Source organism: Sinohyriopsis cumingii, chromosome 6, assembly GCF_028554795.1.
Source record: "Sinohyriopsis cumingii isolate HCF-2022 chromosome 6, ASM2855479v2, whole genome shotgun sequence".
Classification (NCBI taxonomy): domain Eukaryota; kingdom Metazoa; phylum Mollusca; class Bivalvia; order Unionida; family Unionidae; genus Sinohyriopsis; species Sinohyriopsis cumingii.
The window spans coordinates 106,559,929-106,585,622 of record NC_142966.1 but is presented as its reverse complement, the minus strand read 5'-3'; the positions used below and the strand labels follow the sequence as shown (position 1 = coordinate 106,585,622).

The window sequence follows — 25,694 nt, the reverse complement described above, 5'->3', positions numbered from 1 at the left end:
TATAAGGAGGAGAAAGGTCAGTAGGCGTATACCTAATGCATTTTGCTTTGTTAGTTACACATGTACTTTATCAAATATTGATTTTTTTGTATCAGCATAGCGATTGTTAGTTTACATTTCATTCCTATCCGTACTGACTGACACCATACAAATTATCGAGAATTTAAAACTTGATTTTTTCTTTACTTTCAGATGACAAGAACAGAGTTGTTTTAGAGCCACTATCCGATGATTCTGATACAGATTATATCAATGCATCCTTTATAAACGCAAGATCTCTTTCCTTTTTGTTACCATATTGTAATTTGTGACTGTGCGATGGATATGTAGTTAAGCATTTTGTTCTAACGAAAACTTAAAGCAGGTTAGGGTGTACAGAGGGCATGACATATATTAACTTAGATCATCTCAATTCACGTTTTCTACAATCCAGATTGAAATGTATTTTTCCATAGTTCGTTAAATGTACGGTAAATAATCTATATTCCTGACAATTACAGTGTTAAAACTGATGCGTTAAAATCTGTCTTTATTACATGCCAAGTTATAAAAATGATACTACTCCTATAATAATACTTTAATTGATGATTATCCTAGGTGATGATGGTATTTGTATATATTTCAGGGTTACAAGCGGGATAAAGCTTATATTGCAGCTCAAGGTATAAACTTGTTACAAATATGCAAAATAGGTACACTTCAAGTGTAACATTGTAAATAAGCTCATACCATTGCCTCAATTTCAGTTACCGGGAATCCAATTTATAGGAATCAATATATGGTGAAAATATATCAGAACCAATAATAATAATAATAATAATAATAATAATAATAATAATAATAATAATAAAAATGAAAAAATAATATGAAAAAAGAAAATGACATGAACGAAACGAATTAAATCATCTTCTTTCCTGATCTATTTAATTGTACTCCAATATTTTATTAAGCCTGTTAGAACTGTAAATACATAAGACTTACTATGACGTTTTGTAAAATGAATCCCATGCTTTTTTAAATATCAAGGAACAATCACTGCGACGATCAACGATTTTTGGCGGATGATTTGGCAGTATGATATCCAACAAATTGTAATGCTCACTGGATTAATAGAACAAGGAAAGGTAGGTTAATGGATACATCACATGTGATAACAATCGTGATATTTATCTCAAGGGAAAATAACTTTGAATCCACCTTTAACGTAGGAGACTCTAATGAAATTGCATATTTGCAGGTATGTCCAAAGAGGTAGAAGTCCGTAGGAGAATAAGGAAAAGCTACAACTTGATATATCTTGCTATCTTTAATAATGCTCATTATACTCAAAGGTCCGTGTAAGTACTTAAGATTTTTTGTCAGATATTAAGAATATCTTTGCATGCATACATGTATAAAACGTATATCAGAGATCACAAAATCAAGTGAATTATATTCATTTAAAAGTGGTACGAAGAAGGTCAGTTTCAAAATAAAATGATCGTCGAAACTTCTTATTGCTACGGACCCGAAATCTGACTTGGAGGTTTCGGTTAGTTCGAATTTTGTTATGACGTTATTTGTTGTGTTACACGATAACTAAACATTTGCGATTTAATCAGCTATGATGCTGCTGAAAGCTTTAAGCTGTCAAGTCTAAGTAAGGAAAGAAAGGCAAGCTAGAAAGAAAAAGTAAACGGATATACAATATGGGAGGTAGGGGAATTTACGGAGATAGGACCTTCTTGAGATTGTGCGGAGGATGCAGGCGAAACGTTCTTTCTTCATCGGAAAAGAATGTTACGCTGTGTGCGTCTTTTAAGATTTGTATATGCAGTGTGGGTGGTAATGTTTCTTTTTTGTTGCATGTGAGTTTCTTCACGCATCTCGGTAGCATTATTTGTATTGGCTTCAAAATTTAAATAATCAGTCCTGAAACTTATAGCCTTAATTCATTCAATGCTAACGCCGATTTGAGTGATCACGTGTATGTGCATATGATAAATCAAACCTGAATGAATACACTATTATGTTAAGATCATCTCCGAAGAAGCAATATGAAGGAGAATGATCAGCTATATATCTGGATCAATTGATGTGCCTATTTATCCTAGTCCTAATATATTCTCCCCGTGATATGAAATCTCTGAGAGTTCACGTGCTGGCTGGGAGCACATGTGTATGATCCGTATCGACCATTCAGTGTTGCAAGCATGATAATAGAATGATTAATGCTTGAATTGTTTTTACCGAGATTAATATGAAAATAAAAATGAAGACATTAAGCCATTGACCAATCATATATTTGTGTTGATACCAGGTTTTAAATGATCAATGTTAATTTATCAAAATATATTCTAAAGTGAAACATATTTGCAGCAAAAATGTCTACAATACTGGCCGAACCGAGGAGCAAATGAATATGGAATGATACGAGTTGAATGTACTGACGAAAACGTTTGTGCGGAATACATAATTAGATCGTTTCTGATATTGAAGGTAAGAAACTCTCTCTCTCTCTCTCTCTCTCTCTCTCTCTATGTATATATATATATATATATATATATATATATATATATATATATATATATATATATATATTGTTACGAGTCTAGGCTCTTACGCTCTTACAGAAATTACAGAAATTAACAAGAAAAATGTGAAGACAACAAGCTTTGTAAAATTTAACAAATAATTTATTTCCCTAGAAAAACATGGTAAACATGAGAAAAAGAACTTACGTTTTTACGAATCAAATCCAAAATTAATCCAAGAATTAAAAATAGAGTTCTGTTTCTGATGAAGTTCAAAATGGAAGACAATAACGTCTGTTGTAACCTGTGAAGTGCTGAAGTGTCAACATTTTCTTGCTAAATCACAGAAAATATGATTCTAGTTTTTGAATTCGGTATATATTTCGATAAATGTCCTTGTCTAAGACTTAATTTAGAGCACTAGTATTTCCAGGGAAAACATTTACTTGAAATCAAATAATTTGAAGAAAATAAAATAGGCCTAATTAGCCCAAAACTGAAAACAACATAAAACAACTTGACTTTTCAAGTGTTAAGGCACTCTCAAAACATCAGTAATAAGTCTACCTTTAAGCAAAACAGATGCCCGGATGAGAGTCACATGGTCATCTTTCTAGAACAAGACAATCGTTTTACATGCCTAACATCACGTACTTATAGTATGGCCTTAACTGAAATCAAATGGTTCTTACTCTGATAAAGAATAAAAAAGGAAATGTTGTTTACCATAATTGCCACTGTTTCTGAATCTAGGTCAGGAACTAGGTCAGCTTTAGAAACAATGTCTCTGAAAGATGTTTACGTTAAAAATAAAAACAAATCAATCAGAACTGAACACTATTCTGGACAATATCAAATACAGTAAACAAAGTTACATTACAATAGCATGTAATGGAATACAAAAATGTAAAACTAATAAACAAACAATTAAATTCAATCCAATATAAATTTAATCAAAATTACGTAACAATATGTGTGTATAATACAGCGTTCTTTGAACGTTAGTAGAATGAAAAGAGCTCAATTACTGAAATTGTATTGTGATGATACCTCAGTACCTTTCATGATGCTATCACTTTATATTAAGTAAATTTTGGGCATGATCATGATTTAAAGTTTGAGTTATATTTGTTAACGCTTAGGTAAAAGTGACATGTCTTGCTGAAAATATAACGGATGGAACATCAGATTATACTCAGGATTACTTATTAAATTATTATTATTAAACAGGAATTAAGATGAAAGATTTTTACTTCGCATGATGGTGTTTAAAGCCTAAAATAAATCAATGATCAATTTGCGTTAAAAATATTTTAGCATGTGAATGGAGGCTATACAATTTAATACGATTCTATGGTCTAAAAATAAGTAACATAAATGTGCATAAACTATCAAGTTTTGTAAAATTCAACAAACAATTTATTTCCTTCGAATACAAGGTGAAAATATAAAAATAACTTGAAAATTGCTAATCAAATCCCATAAAATCACAGAATTTTCTAAAAGAAGTCCAAAAGAATAACCTTTATTGGTATTCCAAAATAAATGCAATGAATCAAAAGTGATGTGCTTATTGTGGCCTATAAAGTGGAGAGGTGCCAATAGTCTGTTGTTGAATCACAGTACTATAATCATGGTTTCCTTGTTTAAATCTCTATGATGTAAACTTCTGTCCAAGAATATTATAGAGTACTTCGTATTTCCAGAGAACGAAAAGTTGAAAAATTAATTACAATCCAAATAACATACTCAACACAACATTAAAACTGATTTCTGTTTCAGACGTTAACTCATTAATGACTAATTATCATATAAACATATTGATATGACAAACTTAGAAGCAAAATGAAAAACGCTTTTGATGGTTGAACGTTCATTGTTCTAGAAGGATTATAAAGTTTGTTATAATAAAACATTTGACATCCATCATGTAGTCCAGAGTCTAATTATGTGAGGAGTACAAATTTCCGGGACCAAACTGAAGATAATAATCTTGTTTGATTAACTGTCACTGATCTTTGAAAAGGTTAGTTATTAAATAATATTGCATTACCCAGAAATATATAATGAAACTAAAATTAAAAAACCATTACAAACAATGCAGGTGAAATATACAACATGTATCATTCTCACTGTTGTGATTATCTATATAATATATTATTTTATAATATAGTTTGGTTTAATGACACTTTTTTATTCTTTAATTCATTGGCTGTCCTGTACTATAGTAAGAGTACATTATCTACTTTCTCTATTCCTAAATCAAAGTTATTGCCAAGTTCACTTACACAACTAGTTCGGTGAAAGTAGACCCTAGAACAACATTTATACTCTAAATATAGCATGCAGACTCTAACTGTTGATTGGCTTAGTAATTATATAAGGGAGGCAATGACTGTTAGATATTACACAGTAGAGAATAATTTAAATACTTGGAATCTTTTCTAGTCATTCAGAATAGGAGATTTGATACACATAAAGTGATTATATCAGGGAATTAAATTATAGCGTTTTCATTATTCAGCTATATTCTGGCTTGTCAGAGTCAAAGAGTACATTGGATTTATTAATAATTTGTTTGCTGAAATTACAGAATTTAAACATTTAATTTGAAATATACAGCGCCTTGCTGAAATATTGCAAAAACATTAAGGATTTGCATATTTATTTAATTTTGTTGGATTACGTGAAATATTCAAGGATATTGTGACATCAAGCTTTCATTTGATCAGCCTAGCAATAAAACTTTTGGAACAGTTATAAGCACGTTAGAACCTTTCTTCCAAATACTTTTGGATCATTTCCTGATTAATGTGTAAGTAAATGTGTATGTGTATGTGTGATTTAGATTTTTAACGTAGCTTTAAAAACATTTTAGTTATATCGCTACGATGTCTGCAGTGTGGCAGTTAATAGTGATCTCTAGCACTGTGGCATCATGCCGCAGACAATTAGCATCATGTCCCACACGCTCACATTATAGTGACACCAAGCCGACTAGTGCTAACACTATCCTATTAATGCTAGGCACCAAGCGAGGTAGCAGCTAGTACCTTTTTTATAAGTCTTTGTTGTGATTCGGCCCGGGTTGAAATTGATTGTAGATTTAGGATATATTACAGGAATTCATATCATACTGTAATTTATGTTTTAAATCTTTCGCTTGTTCGATTATATATTTTTGGGATATGAATTTATATTTTGGCAAATTGAATGCTTATTTGGTTTTACCATGTCTTGTTACATTGTTTAATCCCATAGGACGTAACACTCACATACTTGATAACATTAAAACGAGGTACAACGTTGATTAACGCGCTAAACTGTAACATAAATCTTCAATGTTTTTCAGAAATGTTTCTTACGTTCCACATAAATGCATAATAATGAGGTGCATACATGCAGATGTTTCTGTTTCTTCCCGTTATTCAAGACAAATGGGCTACTAAATTGGAAATAATGGCATCCAACATAGTGGTAGATTTCCAAGAACTTTGAATGTTGAGTCGCGAATAACGACTGCGAATTTACTTTTACAGTAATGGTAAATTAACAATAGAGCGAATGATTTGCATTGAACTTATTTCATAGAAAACGCGAAAGATCTAGTCCGTGGTCTTCAACAGAAAATGTAAAAAATATTCTCAACAAATCACACACTCGAAAACTATAGCCTTGGCAGCGTTGTGATATAAGTATAATTTAGTTTCTATGATTATTTTACTACACTGAATGCGTTTCATTTGAGGCGTGCTAACGGATGTCCCCAAAAGTTATTATTGTAAAGTCTTAATGCTGGCTATTTGGTTCGACCACCTGCATCTGCTTACTGTATAAACGGACATTCGATATCATGATTTACGATGATAGTTTTCTTCAATATGTTCTTCAAGCAACAGTTTGATCAAATAATATTTTCATCTAAATATCATTACTGTTGATGTTACACAAAATAGATTTCAGGAAATAGCTTGATTGATTTTCTTGAATAACTCTCGAATTTGATAAGGCAGTTTGTTTACCCGCCTCCTATACATATTGCTATAACATCATTATAGACGCTCATCCCAACTTGCGCTATAAATAAAGATGCCAAGAAGTAAAACAAATGCCAATTTAGACATTAGTACTTCCGTCACATAAGGTGAATAGTGAACTCATACAGAACAAATGGTTATACAAACGATGCTTTCTCCCGTGTCTCTTTATTCTATGGCAGCTGCCAGTATTGGCTTGATATACGCTTCATTTCTCAATTCTACAGAGATCACATCCATATTTATATAACATTAATTCAGAAGATAATGATATTGTTTCCTTTGTTAGCCAACAAATGTCGTAGGGAACCATTTTATCTCTTGGACAAGTAAAATTGGTTCATTCCATCAGTTTGTGGGTAGTCTTATCTAATTCTTTTGCAACTTATGTCCAATGTATATTTATAAGTAAGCAAGTGTGTCTTTCTTTTCTTTGAATTTAACGCAGCTTTCAACTCGGAGAAATGATTCCATCCAATTCATCAGTATCACATACAGGAATTCAGCCGTTCCGTCTTAAATGCAACTTTCACACATAAAGGCTGCTAGCATAGCATTTTTGATACTGGTGAATTACTCTAATATAGTAGGTCACTAGTCCTCGCCTACCACCAATATTTGTATAGTAATTGAGATCAGTGACTTTTTGAATGAAATGTAGATACATCTTCCCGTGAGGTCTCATCTTTGAAATATCGGGTTGCACTGATCATCAAGACCTTACGTCTAGGCCTAAATTTGCTTTTTTTGAATTCTTATTGCAACATGATTAGTGTCCTCACGGCATTTTCGAAATTGTTCAGAATAATCTTCCTCACTTGCCAATCAATTGTTTTGAAACAAGAAGGTCCACGTGTGCTGCTTACGTGTGTCTCTTACCTATGAGTATATCCTTTATAATATGCAGGGTCCCTCCTACCGGCTAACCATAAAGCGATTCAAATAGCAAAAAGAACAAGCACTCTAATATGGGATCTGTACATAGTAAAACCGGTCACTGGGTAATATGACATCTCAGTCCTAATGGTATGTGGATAAAATGCTGCGCTTATCGTGCTATTGAGTCTTTCAAACTCACCATTCCATTGTTGTCGGTACAAGAAGTTGTCCCTCTATAATCAGCATTTCGTGCAGATTTTGAAGAAGTGTGCTTAAGAAGTTTGTCTCTCGATGAGTGAGAATAACAGTAGGTATTATACACTGTGACATAATAGACAAATTACATCACTGACCAATACCTTTGCATGCATCTCTTTCAATGGAATTTGTTTACGATATCTGGTAGTTCATCAATATACTCAAAGTTTATATTTTTTACCGACCTTGTTCTGGCTCTAACGAGTCAACGAGATCCACGGAAATATATAATAAATGATTCAGATACGAGCGATAGACACATCGTAAAATTTAATCCAATTTTCCTGGCAGTCCGTTTACAGATTAACACACACCATAGTTTCTCTTTATGTCGGTATATCTGGCCAGTAAATGATGCTGCAATCATTTCCGTATTTGCTTTCCCCTACTAAAGTGACCAGTTATGAGTCTATCATTTGTCAATGAGTCGTATCTATTCTGGCAGTATCAACTGCAGTGCACATTTGTCTCTACCAATGAGATTAACTTTCCAACAAAAACCCGTTCTCGGGTAGTATGTATTTTATACCTTCACCCTTACGTGCAGACATTTAAGCCCTGTCTCAAACGTACTTAAAAAATCTTTCATCTTCTCTGCCTTATCAATTTGTAGCTTATTAGCGCGTACATCGATGTAATCAGCCAGACTTTCACAATGTTCATCATCGTCCTTATCATTATTTTCGTCAGAATATATCCCACTCAAACGAAAGTCGTTTAGACGATGCGATCAGCCCTTGAATTGAACCATTTTCTTTCCCTTCCTTAGTCCCATCCTTTAGAGTTAAAAACTGACAGGCTATTGCCTAAGCGTTCTATCTCTTTTCTCGAATGTATATACCAAGCAATACTTATGATACCAAATCAGGCACCAGTAAGAAGTCCGATCTGTCCATTTTCATTCGTAGGATGGCTTGTTGTGTTCCTCAATATCTAACACTGACTGAAATGTCTGTGAAATTGTCTTGAGATCACTAGATTCTGTCTTTAAAGGATTCTTGAGCTACTCACCTTTCCCTTGAAAAAAGTAATTTGTCACGACCGAGTTATTATAGACTGAATATTTGTCCTTCCTTTCAGAATTTCTATTCTTTTCTGTTTAATCGATTATTTTGTCTTGATGATTTCGATTTCTTAGGTATATCGGCATATTTCATTTAATGATGCGGAATATTGTAGTCTTTAGCAGCATATTTATTGCTGCGAAGGCTTTCTGCTTCCTATTCATTTTTGCTTGCTCTAGATGGATTACAGTATACAATTTTGTCAGGTGTTGCCATCAGTCCATAATATGAATTATCTGGTTGTTTCCGAATGCATTATAGCAATCCAAATCAATCGGTGGTCCTGCTTAAAGCTAGGTTGTTCAAATTGTTCTGATAGTCTGCTTAAAAATGTTGCTGGACTCTGTTGCCACTTGCGCCTTCGATGCATAATCATTGGAAATGTAGGTCATCGTCGCGCCATCCGACGTTTACGGCAACTGCACATAATTTCAGATACACAAAAACGCCCGCCTTCCTAGCATGATCAATGTTTGAAAGCGTTAGCCAGGCTGGTGATGTATTTTCCCCGAGTTTTGTTCCTTTTTTTCTCCCAAATGTTCATATTCAGTCTCCATTTTCTTCCTTACTTTTTTGGTTTCGTGCTTCCTTGTTTTCATTCTTTAGGCAGCTTGATTTGAATAAACACATTTCCTACTCTCAAATATTTGCCTCCTTTTCTGTAACTTTGATTTATGGACGCAACTACACTTTCATTTTCTGGTCGGTGTCAGCCTTTTGACTAATGTAGCTTTGGGTGTTTCTTTGTTTTCGTTGCAGTCTCTCTGATTCTATTTCCAAATCAATCATTTCCAGTTTATTAACACATCCTTAAATGTGGGTTATTTGTTTCAGATTCGCTGTTTATTACTCTTCATTTTTAAATATGCAAGACAATATTATGCTAATTACCTTCTTTGTCCAGACCATCAATAATGAGGCAAGTTTTAATTATTATTTGAAGCAGAAATATCAAACGGCAAACTGCATAGTGCTGCAGATGGTAATTTGCTGCCACACTAGTTACCACGGCTCACTGCAGAGCTCCTTTTGCACGACTTTGATAATTCGATATGTTGTGTTTTGCTATATACACCCGATGTTTGTTCATACCCATATATTTTGTAATCTACTACTGTCATTACGACAAAATAGGTAAGAGGCACAAACGTTGCAAAAATTGGTCCCAAAACAGTGGATAAGTTTCAATGAACATTTAATGCTAACAACAACAGTGAGCAGAACGACGATACACTTGCATATACAGAAGTGATCTTTTAACAAAGATCTTATTTCATGGTACAATGCTGATGAAACATTCAAATCTCATGATTATCAGCAAAAATATGAGCATTTACGTTAACGTTTGGCCAGGTCATAAAACCAAATCCTGCAGGCCAGCTCAATATCTTGGAACTGACGTGAGATTATACGTAGAAATTATCTCGGAAGGTTAACCTACATGACCTTATCTAATAATTTGCACTAGGAATACCGTATTCAAAATATTTCTGGGATTGAGGTTACACATTAAATTGGCATCTCTATCCGGTTTAATGAGAATGTTTCTTTCCTTTTCAAACCCATTGCATTTATTGTGTTTGAAGTGATGACATATTGTAGTTGCATTCCTATTGATTGGAACGGCAAATCGGTATTTTTTTGTAAGATTGAACTTCACCTTATGTTCACCTGGGACTTGATTAATTATCGTTAATTACTCAGTTCTTTTGCTATATAAACTTCTAGTATATTTTCTCTTAATTGTTGCAAATAAAACTTAATATTACAAATTCACCTCCCAACTGTTAAATGTGAATGTAACCTTCGTTGAAAGTTCAACATATCTTAAAAATAACACCATGCTCATAAGAGCAAATCAGCTAATTTGCTTCACCATTATTTAACTGGTACACTAACGTTTTCTCGTTACTCATTTCTTGTTTTCAAGTAGATTTATTTCTGAGAAACGTAAAACTAGTTTTACACTAGTACTTCTTAGACTTTCATCACTCATATGTTACCTTTGTTAGAAGAGAATCATGCAATGCAGCATTGCTAAAGAAGAATCTCGTGTTTATTTCGTGCATACATGTACTTTACAGACTGATTCAAAGAAACAAAAGAAAATAACTCAGTTTCATTTCACCTCTTGGCCTGACAGAGGTGTTCCCGATACAGCTTCGAGTCTTGTTCAGTTTTGGAAAGAAGTCCGCCATTCTGAGTGTGTTCTTGACTCACCGATTCTTGTTCATTGCAGGTACAAGTTTATTCAAAGCATGAAAAAGAGCCTTTAATGTGTTTTATTCTGTCTCATGTGTTTTGTGCGAGAGTGTTTGAGTTCATGCATTAAACGTAGAGCCAGTTGATGTTCTTTAAAGCTTAGTAAGTATATTCAGTCAGTGTACTACTATAGACAAACCCACCTTAGCTGACATCTGCATTTATCATCTAGTTTTGTTAAATTTGCCTAAATAATTCTCTATTCAGGAAGGACACTATTTTCTGGACCATTAGGTGTCCTTTTGTGAAAGGTTTCTCTATATACTACTACAATATTTTCAGTGGAGAAAGCCGTTCTTCGTTTAATATAATATTATATGTTTAAAAATGTTAGTCTTAGTATTTGATTCCAATATTATATCAGCGCCGGTATTGGACGGACTGGAACATACATCGCTCTGGACTATATGTTTGACGAAGGAAGTGAAGAGGGATACGTCAACATATTTGAATGCATTAATAAACTGAGAGAACAGAGAGTTGGACTTGTACAGACGACGGTATTTAACTTTATAACCTTTTCACAAATTTAGCTAATGAACTCAACTGTGAAGTTGTTGACACAATGTTGCACTTCAACTGTTTTTAGATTAACGTTATCGAAAAGCTCTGGCAAATTATTCAAATAGTATCTTCAATACGACAATATCGTGAAAATGTGCGACGTTTGTCTAGTAATAAGAGTTTTTGTAAGCTTTGAATAATAGTCACGACATATTAAATGCTTGTATTAAAAATGAAAAAACAATATTGTATCATATGATTTCACTGGACACTGCGTTCAATGTAACTTTATATTTAAATTTCCATAATCATATTTGTATGAGTCTTAAAATGTTAACAAAAGTCGTATAAAACCTTAAACTCATTACTTTCCCTAATTTTTAATCTACTTGCGCACAGAAATCAAACAGTATAATAAAATCAGTGATATTTACATTCATTGCAGGAGCAGTATGTTTATTTGCACGAGGTTCTTTTAGAGGCTTTCAGAGACATTGGAAAAGCTGTTTCGGTGGATGATTTCCAAAATCATTACGAACAGATGCGAGAAATTGTTCCAGGGACGAAGAAAACCAAATGTCTCACTGAGTTTGAGGTAACTAATTTAATTGTAACAGAGATAAAACTCTTGACTTTGTGCCATTGATTTTTTCTTATCAAACGATCATCTAATTGAATTGTTGCAAGGTTGTTGATTGGGAAGGTGGTTTGTCTTCCAATGACATAAATATTTATCAATATTGGACTTAATTACTGCTTGTTTTTTTTAAAAATTCCAATTCACGATGTTCCTTGAGATGAGGCTCGCTGTGGTTTTGGAGTTATGCTATCAAATATCAAACTAACCTCAACGTCTGTACAAATGCGCTGGTAAAACGATCTCTCCCCCAGAATCTCCAAAACAAAAACAAATCAAATCCGGACTTAAAAATTTTAAAGGTTATCAATTAAATAATCTACCCCAACAAATGTTCAGTCTCTCTGACACCTTGTCTTTCTAGAAGTAGAATTTAATAAAATAAATATTTTTATTTTGAAGGAAAATTGTTTTCAATCTGTTTGAGGAATGAAGCAATCCTACATGATTTACCATGAATATAACGAGTCAATTTTAGCGTGTTTACCTTTTAATTTCCAGACATTATTATATTTATAAAGATAAAGAAAATTCTTCAGAAATTCAAAGGTCGTGGTCAACAATAGCATAACAAAGATTCCATAAGGACTTTTCAATACCGTCAACTAAACTGTTTCCTATTTCAATGTCTAACTCCTATGAACACACACACATACAAAAACCATTACAATCACGCATGAAAGTTAATTTTTAATTGAAAGGTTTACCAGTCGTTTCTACGTTTCTTATCTTGCCTATTTGTTTTCCTGTAATCCTGTTTTGTCAAAAGATATTACCTTTGAAACTCAACGGGCATTTGTATTGCAGAAACTGCAAGAAGATGAAAACATTTATTTTGAAAGAGATGCGATGAGAGTTACGAAAGGCAAAGGCTCTAACCCAAAAGATGAATTTCTGGATGGGAAGCTACCGGATAACAAGATGAAAAATAGATGCAATAATATTTTGCCTTGTATGCATCACTGAAAAAACTAAGTTCTCAAACTTCATGCAAAACATAATTGTATAATCTAATGTAGCATGCACTAACGTTAAGTCATATATTACAAAATCACATTTATTATTTATATCCCTAAATTAAAGCTGATTTGTAGTTATTTGGAATACTTTGTACGTCATTTACACGGATTGTAAATATTAAAGATCTTACTTAGAGAGCTAAATTAAATTGAAAATTGTAAAGCTTAAACCTGGGATTATGAAATCCACACTCTTGATGTAATCAGGCGAGGAAATCGGTGCAAACAAAAAACAAGCTTCAGTTTAAGAAAGCAGAAATGAACATTTTTCCAGCCACTTTCTCCTCCTATCATCGTAGTGCCATCTTTGCTAGCCTTGGTTTCGATAACCCTACCTATACCTTGGAGGAATGAACAGCTATATTGTTGCTTTGTCCTAGCGACATCTATTGGATTTTATGTGTTGCCTCCCTTTCTATGTAATCCCAACTAACCGATAGCGTGGTGCATTGTACATCGGCAGAAAACGGTGGTGGTAATTGACCAAAAAGGATATATTTTATCCAGTGAAATTCACAGACCCGAAGCACAGAAATATCTGCTCCATATGTCAGGGTGTGGATAGGGTTATCGGAAACTTGGCTAGCAAGACCTCATAGTGCAACTATACAAACTTTATATCTTTCAGGGACGTTGACAGTGTACCATAGAGGGAAGTTTATCGTGACGAGTTTTGTTGTCGCTAAGTTGGAGGCTTTCTAAATTCACTGCCTAGCTGATCGACATCCTTAATTTCGTTTCTCATACTCTTCACTCTAGATATTATTATTATTATTATCATTATTATTACAGCAGAGCGATACCGGCTATATCTGTCGACGTACGTTCCTGGTCGCAATGACTACATCAATGCAATTTGCCTTCCGGTATAAGTGTCCGTTATATGAATATTTATTTATCTGGTATCAAAAGTTTAGTTTTAATATATCTCATATCATCAAATTTTATTGAGTCCTGTGCCAATACTTTGAGCGATATAGATACCTTATTTGTAAGTTTTTTCATCACTGTATTATAAGACAACCTGGTTTTAGTTTCTCGACAGACGTTATGATCTACGTATAAACTGAGCCCTTGAGATTGTTTGTAAATACAGCATTTCCCTAGTCCGTTTCTTTCTTAATTGCATGCTGTTCCAAGTCCGAAATATAAGTAGTAAGTACATTATAGATATCTTATTAATAATTTGAATACTTTAATATAGAGTTGAGGTTGCCTGCTCCATTAGTTGTTATCAGTGTTGCACAACAGTTATGTTTAACAAAGTTTTTCTTTCCCCATATCTAGACAAGAAAGAATCTTAAAGGTTTGCTTGTGACACAAATGCCGTTGCCTGACACAGTAATAGATTTCTGGCGACTCGTATACGATTATGAAGTTCAGTCGATCGTCATGTTGAATGCAGAAAATATGTCTGGCGAAGCGGTAACAACATTGCTTGTTTATTTCTTTTATAAAAAGAAAACCTAATTTTATTAACATTATATCAGATTAGTGTTTTATGTGCCACTTCGTATTGTTTCCTCAGAAAATTTACATATGAATTCATTAATGAATCTATTTCTGGAGTGTTATTACAACTGTATAATGCATGCATCAAGGTTTGTCGTCTCACACGAGCCATATTCTCTGGAGTCTTATTGTTGTATAGCAACATTGTTATTAGTATGTGTCATAAAGCAAAGTCCGCTATGGGTAATTTATCTATCATTTCGTATTCCAATAAACAGGCAAGATGTAAGTCTGTGAATGGAGTTGTGTACACCTCAATGTCTCGAGATTGTTAGGTCCTTGTACGTTTGTTTATCTATCTGTCTGGTCCTCAAGTAAAACATAATCCAATCATGCAACACGTTAAGATTTCAGCATCCAAAAGCATATACAAAGCAACAGTTAACGACCTGAAGACTACCAAGATGTATGCAACATAATGTTAGTGCAAGAAAAGGACTCTTCATTAGTAGTCAACAAGTACCATTCTCATGAAAAATTGGTGTGGACATAAATCAATTGTAATTCTTCTTCTTCGTATATTATTATTATTATTATTATTATTATTACACGTAAACGAACCCATACATTACTTAGTATTCTCCGCTCTAATAATATCCGATGATGCATGTTATAGTTATATTTACTTGCCCCTAATGCATTTTATATTGGTAATCATATATCTAATATGTTAAGCTGTGTGGTTAACCACACTATAAATAATTTCGAAATTTACATGTTTAGCGTATTATGCTGAGGATAAGTTTCTGACATTAGAAAGTTGTTCAACCCAAACACATTTCAAATTGGAGAATAATAAATCATTTATTTCGATTAGGATGCAGAAAGTTTGAAAACTTATCGCACACTAAGAACGACGCAATCCTAATCTTCACCTTTGATTTGATTCTAATATCCTTGCATACATTTATTCAAAAAAATACACCATCGGGAGATATCATTGGTTTATATTTTGCATAAAAACCCTACAATTTTTGAAACATCGATATGGATCGCTTTTTTTTAATACAGCTTGCGCCATTCAATTAAATTTACATGCACAATATTTCCTAAAGTGGTGTTGGATTTCAAATAGTTATGGTATGTCTTGTTTAGATTGGTGTGTACTGGCCTGAGGCAGGCGAGACGACCCGATATGGGCCATTTGTGGTCACGATAACATCTAACGTGGAAAGAAGTAGCCATGTTGAAAGGGTGTTGCAGGTGTCAAAGCGAGGCGAGGTGAGACATGGAAATTACGATTATGGATTAGAAAACAAAGAATCGCTGATTTTGGCTGGCTTTTCATTTAGATTATAGCATAGTTGATTATAGTATACATTAATTGCGTGTATATATATATATATATATATATATATATATATATATATATATATATATATATATATATATATAATAATAATAATAATAATAATAATGACTTTGTAGAGTGCATAAACTTTAGAAGCTCTAAGCGCTTTGCATCTTTGGACATATATAATGATATGATTACAAAAAATAAACCATAAAATAAGAAAACAGAAAACGTGCTGAATATATTTAAAGTAAGGAAACATTATTAGGTCTTTAAGTCTATTCTTGCAATCGAAATTGGGCCTTGGTATGCAAAAGAAAGTTGTCCATATGACTTCATATTCATAGTGGGAATAATGAGAATACGACGTCAGAAGAGGAGCTTAAGTATCTTGCTGGTATATACACATAGGTGAGGTCGGATAGGTATGTTGGACTGGATCCCGTCACTGAAACGTAGCACAGAGAACATATTTTGTGTTTGATTCTGGATAGAATGGAGAGCCAGAGTAGGTTACAGAGCAGGAGGGAAATGTTCTCTGATTGTGGTACTATAAGGATGATCCGAGCAGCTGTGTTTTAAACTTTTTGAAGTTTCTGGAGTAGATACTGAGACGAACCAGACAGAACTGAGTAAATAATAGTCAAGTCTTAAAAGTACTAAGAAACACACAAGTATTTTAGTGACATCAACTGAAGGATAATTGCGAATGAACCTGATGCGTCTCAGCTCAAGATATGCAGCCTTGAATATCTGCATGACACGTTGGTGCAATGAGAGAGTACAGTAGAGAGTAACACCTATGTTGCATACTGGCTGTGTGAATTGAATGTAGGTGTTTCTGATATTTATTGTTTGAGGTAAAGGATGTGAATGAGAAAGACTTTGTGTTGTAATCAGAATGACTTCAGTTTTATCATCATTCATCTGCAGCTTGGTACATGTCATCCATGACTTTACATTGGAAATGCACTTCTACACACCCTGGATGGTAGTATCAACTTCAGTTGGATGGCTAGATTTTTATATTTGGGTGTTATCAGTGTACAATTGGTGATACACTGGATGACGATCTATGACACTTCAGAGGGAATGAGTATATAAAATGAAGAGAACAGGTCCAAGAACAGACCCCTGTGGAACACCATAACACAGATCAACTGGGCTGGAGTTTATTCCATTTGCAGACACAATTTGTGTCATGTTGACCATGTAGGACTTGAACCACAGTAAGGCTACATCGCGAATGACAAATACTTGCTGGAGACGGTAAAACATTATATCAAGGCCTATTGTGTCAAATGCTGCAGACAAGTCAAGGAGGGTATGGACTGTAATCTTTTCGCTATCCAAAGTGGAGAGGAGGTCATTAACTACTTTCAGAAGTGTGATTTCAGTACTGTGGCAAAGACGATATCCAGAGTGTACATTGCTGAAAAGACTGAATTCAGATGAAATACAAGTTGTAATAGAACAACGTTTAATACAAATTTGAACATGGCCTGGAGATTAGAAACTGGTCGGTAGTTTTTTAAATCTTTATGGTCAGGTGTTGGTTATTTCAGCAGAGGCTTTACAATGACCGTTTTGAAAAATGATGGGAATTCCTAGGATGAAAGAGAGGTGTTAATAACATAAGTTAGTGAAGGCAACATTGTATCTAATCACTCAAGCAGAAGTGATATCGGAATCGGAACAAGTTCACGTGACTTTGAGGCTCTCTTAATCATGATTGTACGTAATAAATCCATAGAGACAGGTGCACATGCTGCTAATGGTTGCCGCTGAAATTCTGTATCCCAACCGTATGATGACGACGAGTCAATTGAAATTGTGTTTTCAAGCCTATCTCTAATGGTTTGTACTTTCTCACGGAAGAAATTTGCGAATAGGTCTAGAAGGTCGACTGGAGAGAAGGTAGTTGGAAGTGGTGTACATTTGTTCCTTGACATTAGCTTTTTAGTAATCTCGAAGAGTTCTTTCCGTGATCTTAGTAATGTAGTGGGCAGATTTCGCTGCATGTACTATGTTTGTGAAATTCTTCTTAGCGTCTTCATAGATTTGCTTATGAATAGTGAGCCTAATGGAAAGGCAAAGCCTCTCAGAATTACAGCGGACTCTTTGAGCAGTGCGAAGCTGGTCCCTAACACTGTTATACCATGGACACCACTATGTAATTGATACTCTGCAGTTGAATGCTGGGGCATGTTTGTCAAGCAATGGACGCATACAGTTATCAAGTTGTTCTGCTGTAGGAGGCAATAAAGTTGCTCAGTTTGTTTTGATGTCATACGTTAGTTGGGTTTCTATTTATATACGGAGGTTTCTCTTAGTAGAAAATAAAGGTGGAGGGTTAGGGACTGATACGTCAAGATGGCATATAATGCAGAGGTGATGTGATGCAAGTTTGTGGGATCCTAGAGAGTGCTGTAGAATATCATCATCAGGTCTATGAAGAATCCAGTCTAAAATATGACCATGTTTATGGGCGGGTTGGCTAACTGACTGTTTGAGGTTGAAAACATAAATGGGATCTATGTGTTTTGGTTTGTATGGGTTTCCAGGACAGTCAAATTGAAAGTTGTTGAAATCTCCAAGAATATTCAGGTTGCGACCTATCGAATGTCCATACTCCAGGCGATTCGGAAACTGCTCCAGAGAGAGATATTCAGGCAACTTGTGTTTTCTACTAGGAGCAGTGAGGTAGAGGCAGAAAAAGTGGACTGACCATTGTTCCAGTGTAAGTGTGGTTTGGACTAGTTCAAACGATGTGTGATTGAAATCCAAGGTTATAGTGTGGTTAAGACGGTTGATGATGGAGTTCTTGGCGATGACAGAATATTTGCCACCACGAGACTTGCGGGGGAACATCTTGATGGAGTAACCAATGAGTGTTAGATTCGCGTACTTGGGCTCATCGCCTGATGTTTTTAGCCATGTTCCTGTTAGGAAAGAGACGTCGATATTCTGATCGTTAACTATTTCCGTTTGCTTTTCCGGTGGTCCTACTGATTGGGCATTTAATAATTTTCTAACCATTTGTTACATTCTGTGCGACCATTCTTCTGGTTGGTTTATGCATACCAATGAATTCATTCAGGTATACTTACCCGTCATTTTCTTGTAAAATAATGGATCTAAAGTACATTATCATACAAGGTGGCTATTTTTGTTTTATTTGTATTACAAAATTTTATAATTAAGTTTAAAAACAATGACTTACCCTTGCTTCTGATAGATTGAAGAAACAACTTTTATTTCCTTTCGAAATGAAGGGGCGGACTCTATCGTTGAAGCAATTTGTCTGTACGGTTTGGAGCTTACAGGATGCAGTTCCAAAAAGTATAGATGGATTTTTAAACCTCATTGATGATGTGGAAGATTGGAAAAGACAGTCAGGCGAGCGACCGATTCTAGTGCATTGCATGTAAGGTTCTAAATCATTAACTGCTTTCAGATGTATAGTGGTCTTCTCGTTTTGTTTGCAATTAGAATAATTATAAAAAAGCACTTGTGTTGCTTTTTGCACTAAGGCAAATTATACTCTAAGTATACAAAGCAATATGATCTTTATGCCAAAAATGTGTTTGACTAAATTTTAGGCTGGAGAGATTAAAATAGCGATATAACATTATCGTTCTTTGTTTTCGGAAAGGTGATATCTTTATTTAAATGTCTATGATGTGTGAGTTCTGGATATAAAGACTTTGTAAGTGAGGCTATGTGGCAATTGTAGCACATTATTGTGTCTATCATGCACAGGACATCGAGGCTAAATCCATTTCTTAAGACAAAATGGTTCAGACGACTGTGAACGCATTGGGTGGTTGTCAGTCCGATGACCTTATGAATACGTGACCAACTCTCTACAAACGGAACTACCACCACTCCTACCACAGAAGGATTAAAACAATAAATCAAACGGGACATTTCAAGACAAATGGCAATGTATCGATCTATATAGCTAATGTTTTCGTGCAGGTGTTAGAAATATCTTACTAAGTCACCAGCGCGATTATGAAAAACCTAAGATAAATTTCGGCTTATGCTTTAGAATTAATACAGAAGGTACTGATAATAATGGCATGATGATAAGATAATCTCGAGAGAAAGGTTTAATTTGCATAACTATTGTCGGGAAAGGTATTCATGCCATCACTCCCCATTTGGTTATTTATACAAAGCTTATGGTACTATAACTTTTCTTACAGGAATGGTGCTGAAAGAAGTGGCCTTTTCTGCGTCCTGTGGTGTGCCCTTGAGAAACTAAAGTCCGATAGAGAGGTGGCGATTCAATCAATCGTCCGACAGATGCGTATTCGAAGGCAACACATCATCCCAAATTTTGTAAGCATGCAAATTATTTAAATCTTTTTCTTTCGAACGTATTAGACATTACGTTGTGATGCATCTTTAAAAAGTTAATTATTATTTAAACATATTGAGAAGAAAACAAAATTCAACGTAATATATTATTTCCAGGACGTTTCTGCCACTGTATTCTTGAAAATTTGATAACAAATCCCAATACTTGTATTTTCACAAATCTTTCAAAAATACTAGTTTAATTATGTTGTTCATAATATTGTTCCCTAACAAGAACGGCATATTAACCAAAATTTAGCAATATGCAGGAATTTTGCAGCACAGGTAATTACAACTAAGTTTTACTGTTTTGAGTAATGGACGTTAAACCTATGATTTTAATGCTTAAGTTGTGAGACAGCCAATATTGGTCTTAATGATAACTCTCGGAAATTTTAGGATTTTCATCCTTGTTATAAAAAGAATATTCACACTGTTACAACGAGTACTTTGATTTTTAATCTTTAGCATTTTGTGTTTTGTTTAATTTTTATGTCGTAGGTGAAGTTATTGTCTGGATGATATACGGAACGTGTTATATATTAAGACCTCCTTATGTGCGATACTAGCACTCGAAAACTCCAGAGACCATTTAATTGTTCAAATACTGTTACCTATATTTGATTTGCATTGTTTGTTAGATTAATTGTTTTATTGTTTTTTTTATCTCATGATATGCTGGGGTTATGTAGAATTGTACTATTGTAGCTGACCTTTTCCAAAATCATTGACAGTTTTGTAAACAACGTTGTTTACCTTTTTCTTACTGAAGGATACATGTCAGGATTATTATCTTGGTCTGAGTCAAAGACAGTGGGTTCACTGTGATCTTTATTATAATTTTAGTAACAGACCTTCTTTTTATAACTAAGAGTTTATCTTGTAAACATTTGGAATTAAAGTTTCGATTATGTAAATGCTTAGTGTGACCTAGGTCAGGTAGAGAAGTATAAAATCTTATTTATCGCGAAAATTATTTTTTCGTGCAATAACATCTAAAGCACAAATCAATTTTACTGTTATTTCCAGTATTTCATTTGGGCTGGAATTTATTTATTTAAACTATTTATTCACTGGAAATACGAAGTGCTCACCTATACTAATATTCTTGTGAATATAGACTTGGATTATAGTGAGATTCAAATAAGGAAATATTCGTGGATATTACTGTTATTGTGATTAAAAATAGACTGCTGATACATCATTATTATTCAGGCCATCACAGGCACATCAACACTTTCACTGTTAGATTTATTTTGGAATACCACTAAAGTGTATTTAGAACTTAATTATTTATGTCTTGTGTTAGTAATTCTGTGATTTTTTAAAATTTAATTAGCAATACCGTAATTCTGTTCTTGTTTTTCATTTTCATTTTTATATTATAGTGATATAAATTATTTGTTAAATGCTACTAAATATGTTGGTTTTCGCTCTTTTTTGTTACTTTGTTTAAGACCATAGAGTCGTAACAATAGGAACTATCAATGATTGCAATTAATAACCACATATAACTTTCGTTTCAGGAGCAATACAAGTTCTGCCATGACGTTATATCCTTCCGTCTGAACAAATCTATCACGTATACAAATATATAATTAAGAAACTCAAACTCAGCTAACTAACGGTGGCCGAAGAGTCCATTACCTCTAATGTGTAAATATTAGCCATTCCTTCAGGAAAGCTCGAAAAATATCTGATTGGTAAACATTGACCGAAAACAATTTAGGAGATGTTCCAAAAGGACATATTGTTTTGTGATAGGTTTATATATTTTGTCATCAATACATAATACTTTAATAAAACTCATTTAGAACAGTATTATTAAACCGAAATGAAAAAGATGAATAAATATCACAAAGAAAAATCAATATAAAGGAAAATTGGCGTAAATATATGTATAAGTAAACACTTTCTGCTGTTCATAAAGATTAAAGTAAGATGCAATGCTTTGTTTCACCCTTCGTGAGAAAATATAATTTGTTAAAAAAAGGTAAAAGTAAATGAATGAATGTATCTGTAAAAAGAAAATTTGCATACCAGTGTCTTCCAATATCTTCTATTCCACCTCTTAAGTTTGCTTTGAGAAAAGTTGGTATTTGGTAAAACTGTATTTAATCGAGAGGCATTGTTAAATGTCACTTTAAAATGCCTGTGAAATGTGAATACCCCGCAACAGATGAGATATACACAAGGACCAAACCTCATGTACGACATTTTGATTAAATAATGTGTTTTAGCCAGCATTCTATGTTAAACCGTCAACTGTATCCAATGTATGGGTAATATGCGGTTTTATAAGGCCGCATATAAATCTCCTGTCAATCTTTTTCTTCTATCATGCTAATCAGAACATTTCAGTTCCTAGCAAAAGTGAGTTTATCGTCCCTTTTAATTTAGTTATTAGCACACAAATCCTTACAGACCATACGAAAAATCACTCAAGAGACGGAAATGCTTTCCGAAAACAATTACAAGGAGCGAACCAGGAATGTTACGCTTTCGTTGGTAAAGCACCAAACAATCCTGGTTGTATAATTTTTGACAATGTTGTTACTTTAAAAGGATAGATGAAAGAAAAAATGTATCTTATGAGTTTGTAAAAGGTACACCTGTAAATCTTATCGTTATAAGAGAAAATAAAATCATCAAATTCAATTGAATCCTTACATTTTAGTAAGGTAAATTAAACAAGATAAAGCTCATATAATGTATGCGATTAAGTGTTTAATTGATGTTTTTGTAACTTTTGATTCCTAAAAGTTAGGTACAGAAATAAATTGTATCGATTAATGTCACAATACCAACATTAAAACATGAGCATCATTCGAGGAAGAACATTTTTTATCTATAAAAAAAAGTTTGAACCAGGCCAGTCGATCAATATTACAATGGAATCATAAGCCTTAGAATCAATCTCTTAGTGGTGATTCCTTTTTAAGCAGACCTTGCTACAGTCAATAATGTAATTGCGTACTTAAAGCTTTCATCATTATAGCAAATAACAGTTCAATATTATATACAGGTTTATTTTGATCATGCTATTTCATGCCCTCTTATACGCTTATATTTCTTCCTATTTTTGTATTCTGTTTGTTATATGAGTACACTGTAAAACAAGATTATTGCTTATGAAAATGGCTATTTATTCGATTGTTGCTGCTCAAGGATAACATAAGGGAGGGGTTCCCATAGTGCCAGTTGTTTATCATACCGATGGTGGATCCATCATTCCGCACAACCTTTGAGATAACGTTTTGCTCCCTTCATGGACAGAAACTGAGTCAAGAAAATGTTTCGGGCTATAGATACTGTATATCTTAATCCAAGATTTTTCATTTTAAGACACAGCCTCTGTTTGCATGCTATCTTAATACAATGTACGGCAGTAGTATGTTTATTTAGTGTTCATTCACAAATAATTCAGAAATAAGTAATGCAATGTTTGGAATTAAATCGTTTCACTTGGGCAATGGCTTTGTTATCAATTTATTGAAAAACAGCCCTTCCATGTTGCAAAGGTGTAGATTTCATGTTTAAAATAAACTTTGAATTTGGCATGCTGAATGTGTTTAGATACTTTCAATAATTAATCTACTGGTGATATACAAGTTTCAAATACACATACAAAGCACGAATACATCGCTTGATCGATCGATCCATCCATCCATCCTCCAACAATACAAACATAAGTGCAGCTGAAAACACGCGGTTATGACATGATATCTTCCAAGAAAGAGGGAACAAAAAATGAAGAAAGATGCCTATTTAATTTTACTATACTCTAATATTTTTAAAATCAATTAATCTAGTCCATCTGGTCTTGTAATTTTTCCATTTGTTTACTATTATGTCTATGTTTGATGTAAAACGCATAAAAAAATATTTCCACATATTTTCATTCTTTTCTTTTACTTAGATAAGGAGACAGGTATATAGGTGGGTAGGTAGATCGAATAAAACCTTCAGTTGCCATTTCTCCAACCGACAAACCCATCTAATCTTTCAATTTAATATAAAGAAGTCTTACGTTAGGCCATATTTAAATTCAACATGGTCGATGTTTGGTTTTGTTTAAAATCAAGCCAGTCGGTTGCCCATTATTTTAAATGAACTCATCAAATGATCGGCATGTAATTGAGATCGCACACAGTAATAACGCATGCTTTCAAACTTAGAAGCGCGACACAATTGTCGATCATTGTCGAATTTGAGCTACTATGTCACGGAATAATATTAATCATTGTAAATATAAATACAAATTATATGACCTGTTTAGAACTTGAGGTAAAGTTAGAACTTGAAGCAACCGGTTCCAGCGTTAAAATGAATCATAACCGTATAGTTAATATATCTGATTGGACTATTTATTTTGTATGCGAGGACAACATCAGTATCAAGTAGTTGTTACGCATTATATATTGCGTAAGCATGTTAATAGTTTGATGTCAACATGTTAATATATTACTTTATGTGAAATCGATTGGTCCAAAAAAGTCCCTGAAGGTTTTGCTTTTCGAACGTTTTTTTAAAAATGTTTTTTAGTATCAACTGTTTTTGCATTTTTCAAACTAATTGCTCAAGGGTCATAAAGATAAAGGGTTACGTCTGTCGGAATATAGTCAATTTTCCTTACAGGGGATTGTGACAACAGAAAAAGCTAAGTTTAATTGTTAATCGATAAACGGCCGGGGATGGTCTGTAAAACGGACTCCACCGTACGACAAGCGTGGTTCAATTTTGTACTGGGCGCTTAATATTTGTCCGTAATTGAAGGTAGGAGTTTCGTGCTACCTGCGTAATGTCATTTGCTTTAGGTTTTCATGGACTTGAGTTCAGAACATTGGTTTGGTTTTTCCCCTGGAAATGACCTGAGCTCTGGGTGTTTTGTTGTGTCGTAAGTCAGTTGACAGCCTGTTCATAAAGAAACCCAATTAAACATGTATTCATTCCCATTTTAAGATCGGTCTTTGTGGAGTCATTATAGTCGTGTTTACTTACAATGGGAGGAATTAGATATTCAAATGGATCATTAGAATGATAAAATCCTCATGAACATTTGGACTTAAACACTATTTAGATTAGTTTGGACTCATTCAAAGACATTCTGGATTGCATCATTGCGGAACATCAAGACAATTAGTACATCAGCACATTCGAGATTGGAATCGATTGGAAAGCAGCAAAATGCGTTCGTAGCACACTATACTTTGGACTTGCCAACGAACCTTGTGGATAAGTTATAATTTAATTCACAATACTGTTAAGATCCTCGTAAAGTTTATTTGATAACTTAGAGAATTAAATTATTTAGTTAATTTACAAAACCATTTATTTTACTTCCTCTGTT

At 33.8% G+C, this 25,694-nt stretch overlaps 1 protein-coding gene across 2 annotated transcripts in view; it reads left to right on the top strand.

The window, feature by feature from the left end:
- Positions 1 to 23,813, top strand: part of LOC149797653 (receptor-type tyrosine-protein phosphatase U-like) — an 88,839-nt gene extending 65,026 nt beyond the window's left edge. For both annotated transcript variants that reach the window (XM_089962560.1, XM_089962562.1), the window contains 14 exons: positions 193 to 269; positions 626 to 662; positions 1,027 to 1,124; positions 2,359 to 2,478; positions 10,836 to 10,990; positions 11,378 to 11,513; positions 11,963 to 12,112; positions 12,962 to 13,106; positions 13,966 to 14,039; positions 14,461 to 14,598; positions 15,781 to 15,906; positions 19,255 to 19,406; positions 20,191 to 20,326; positions 21,871 to 23,813. In XM_089962560.1, the coding sequence (XP_089818686.1) occupies positions 193 to 269; positions 626 to 662; positions 1,027 to 1,124; positions 2,359 to 2,478; positions 10,836 to 10,990; positions 11,378 to 11,513; positions 11,963 to 12,112; positions 12,962 to 13,106; positions 13,966 to 14,039; positions 14,461 to 14,598; positions 15,781 to 15,906; positions 19,255 to 19,406; positions 20,191 to 20,326; positions 21,871 to 21,942 (1,616 nt within the window). In that variant the 3' untranslated portion in view covers positions 21,943 to 23,813. The remainder of the gene's footprint in view (positions 1 to 192; positions 270 to 625; positions 663 to 1,026; positions 1,125 to 2,358; positions 2,479 to 10,835; positions 10,991 to 11,377; positions 11,514 to 11,962; positions 12,113 to 12,961; positions 13,107 to 13,965; positions 14,040 to 14,460; positions 14,599 to 15,780; positions 15,907 to 19,254; positions 19,407 to 20,190; positions 20,327 to 21,870) is intronic.
- Positions 23,814 to 25,694: the final 1,881 nt, after the last annotated feature.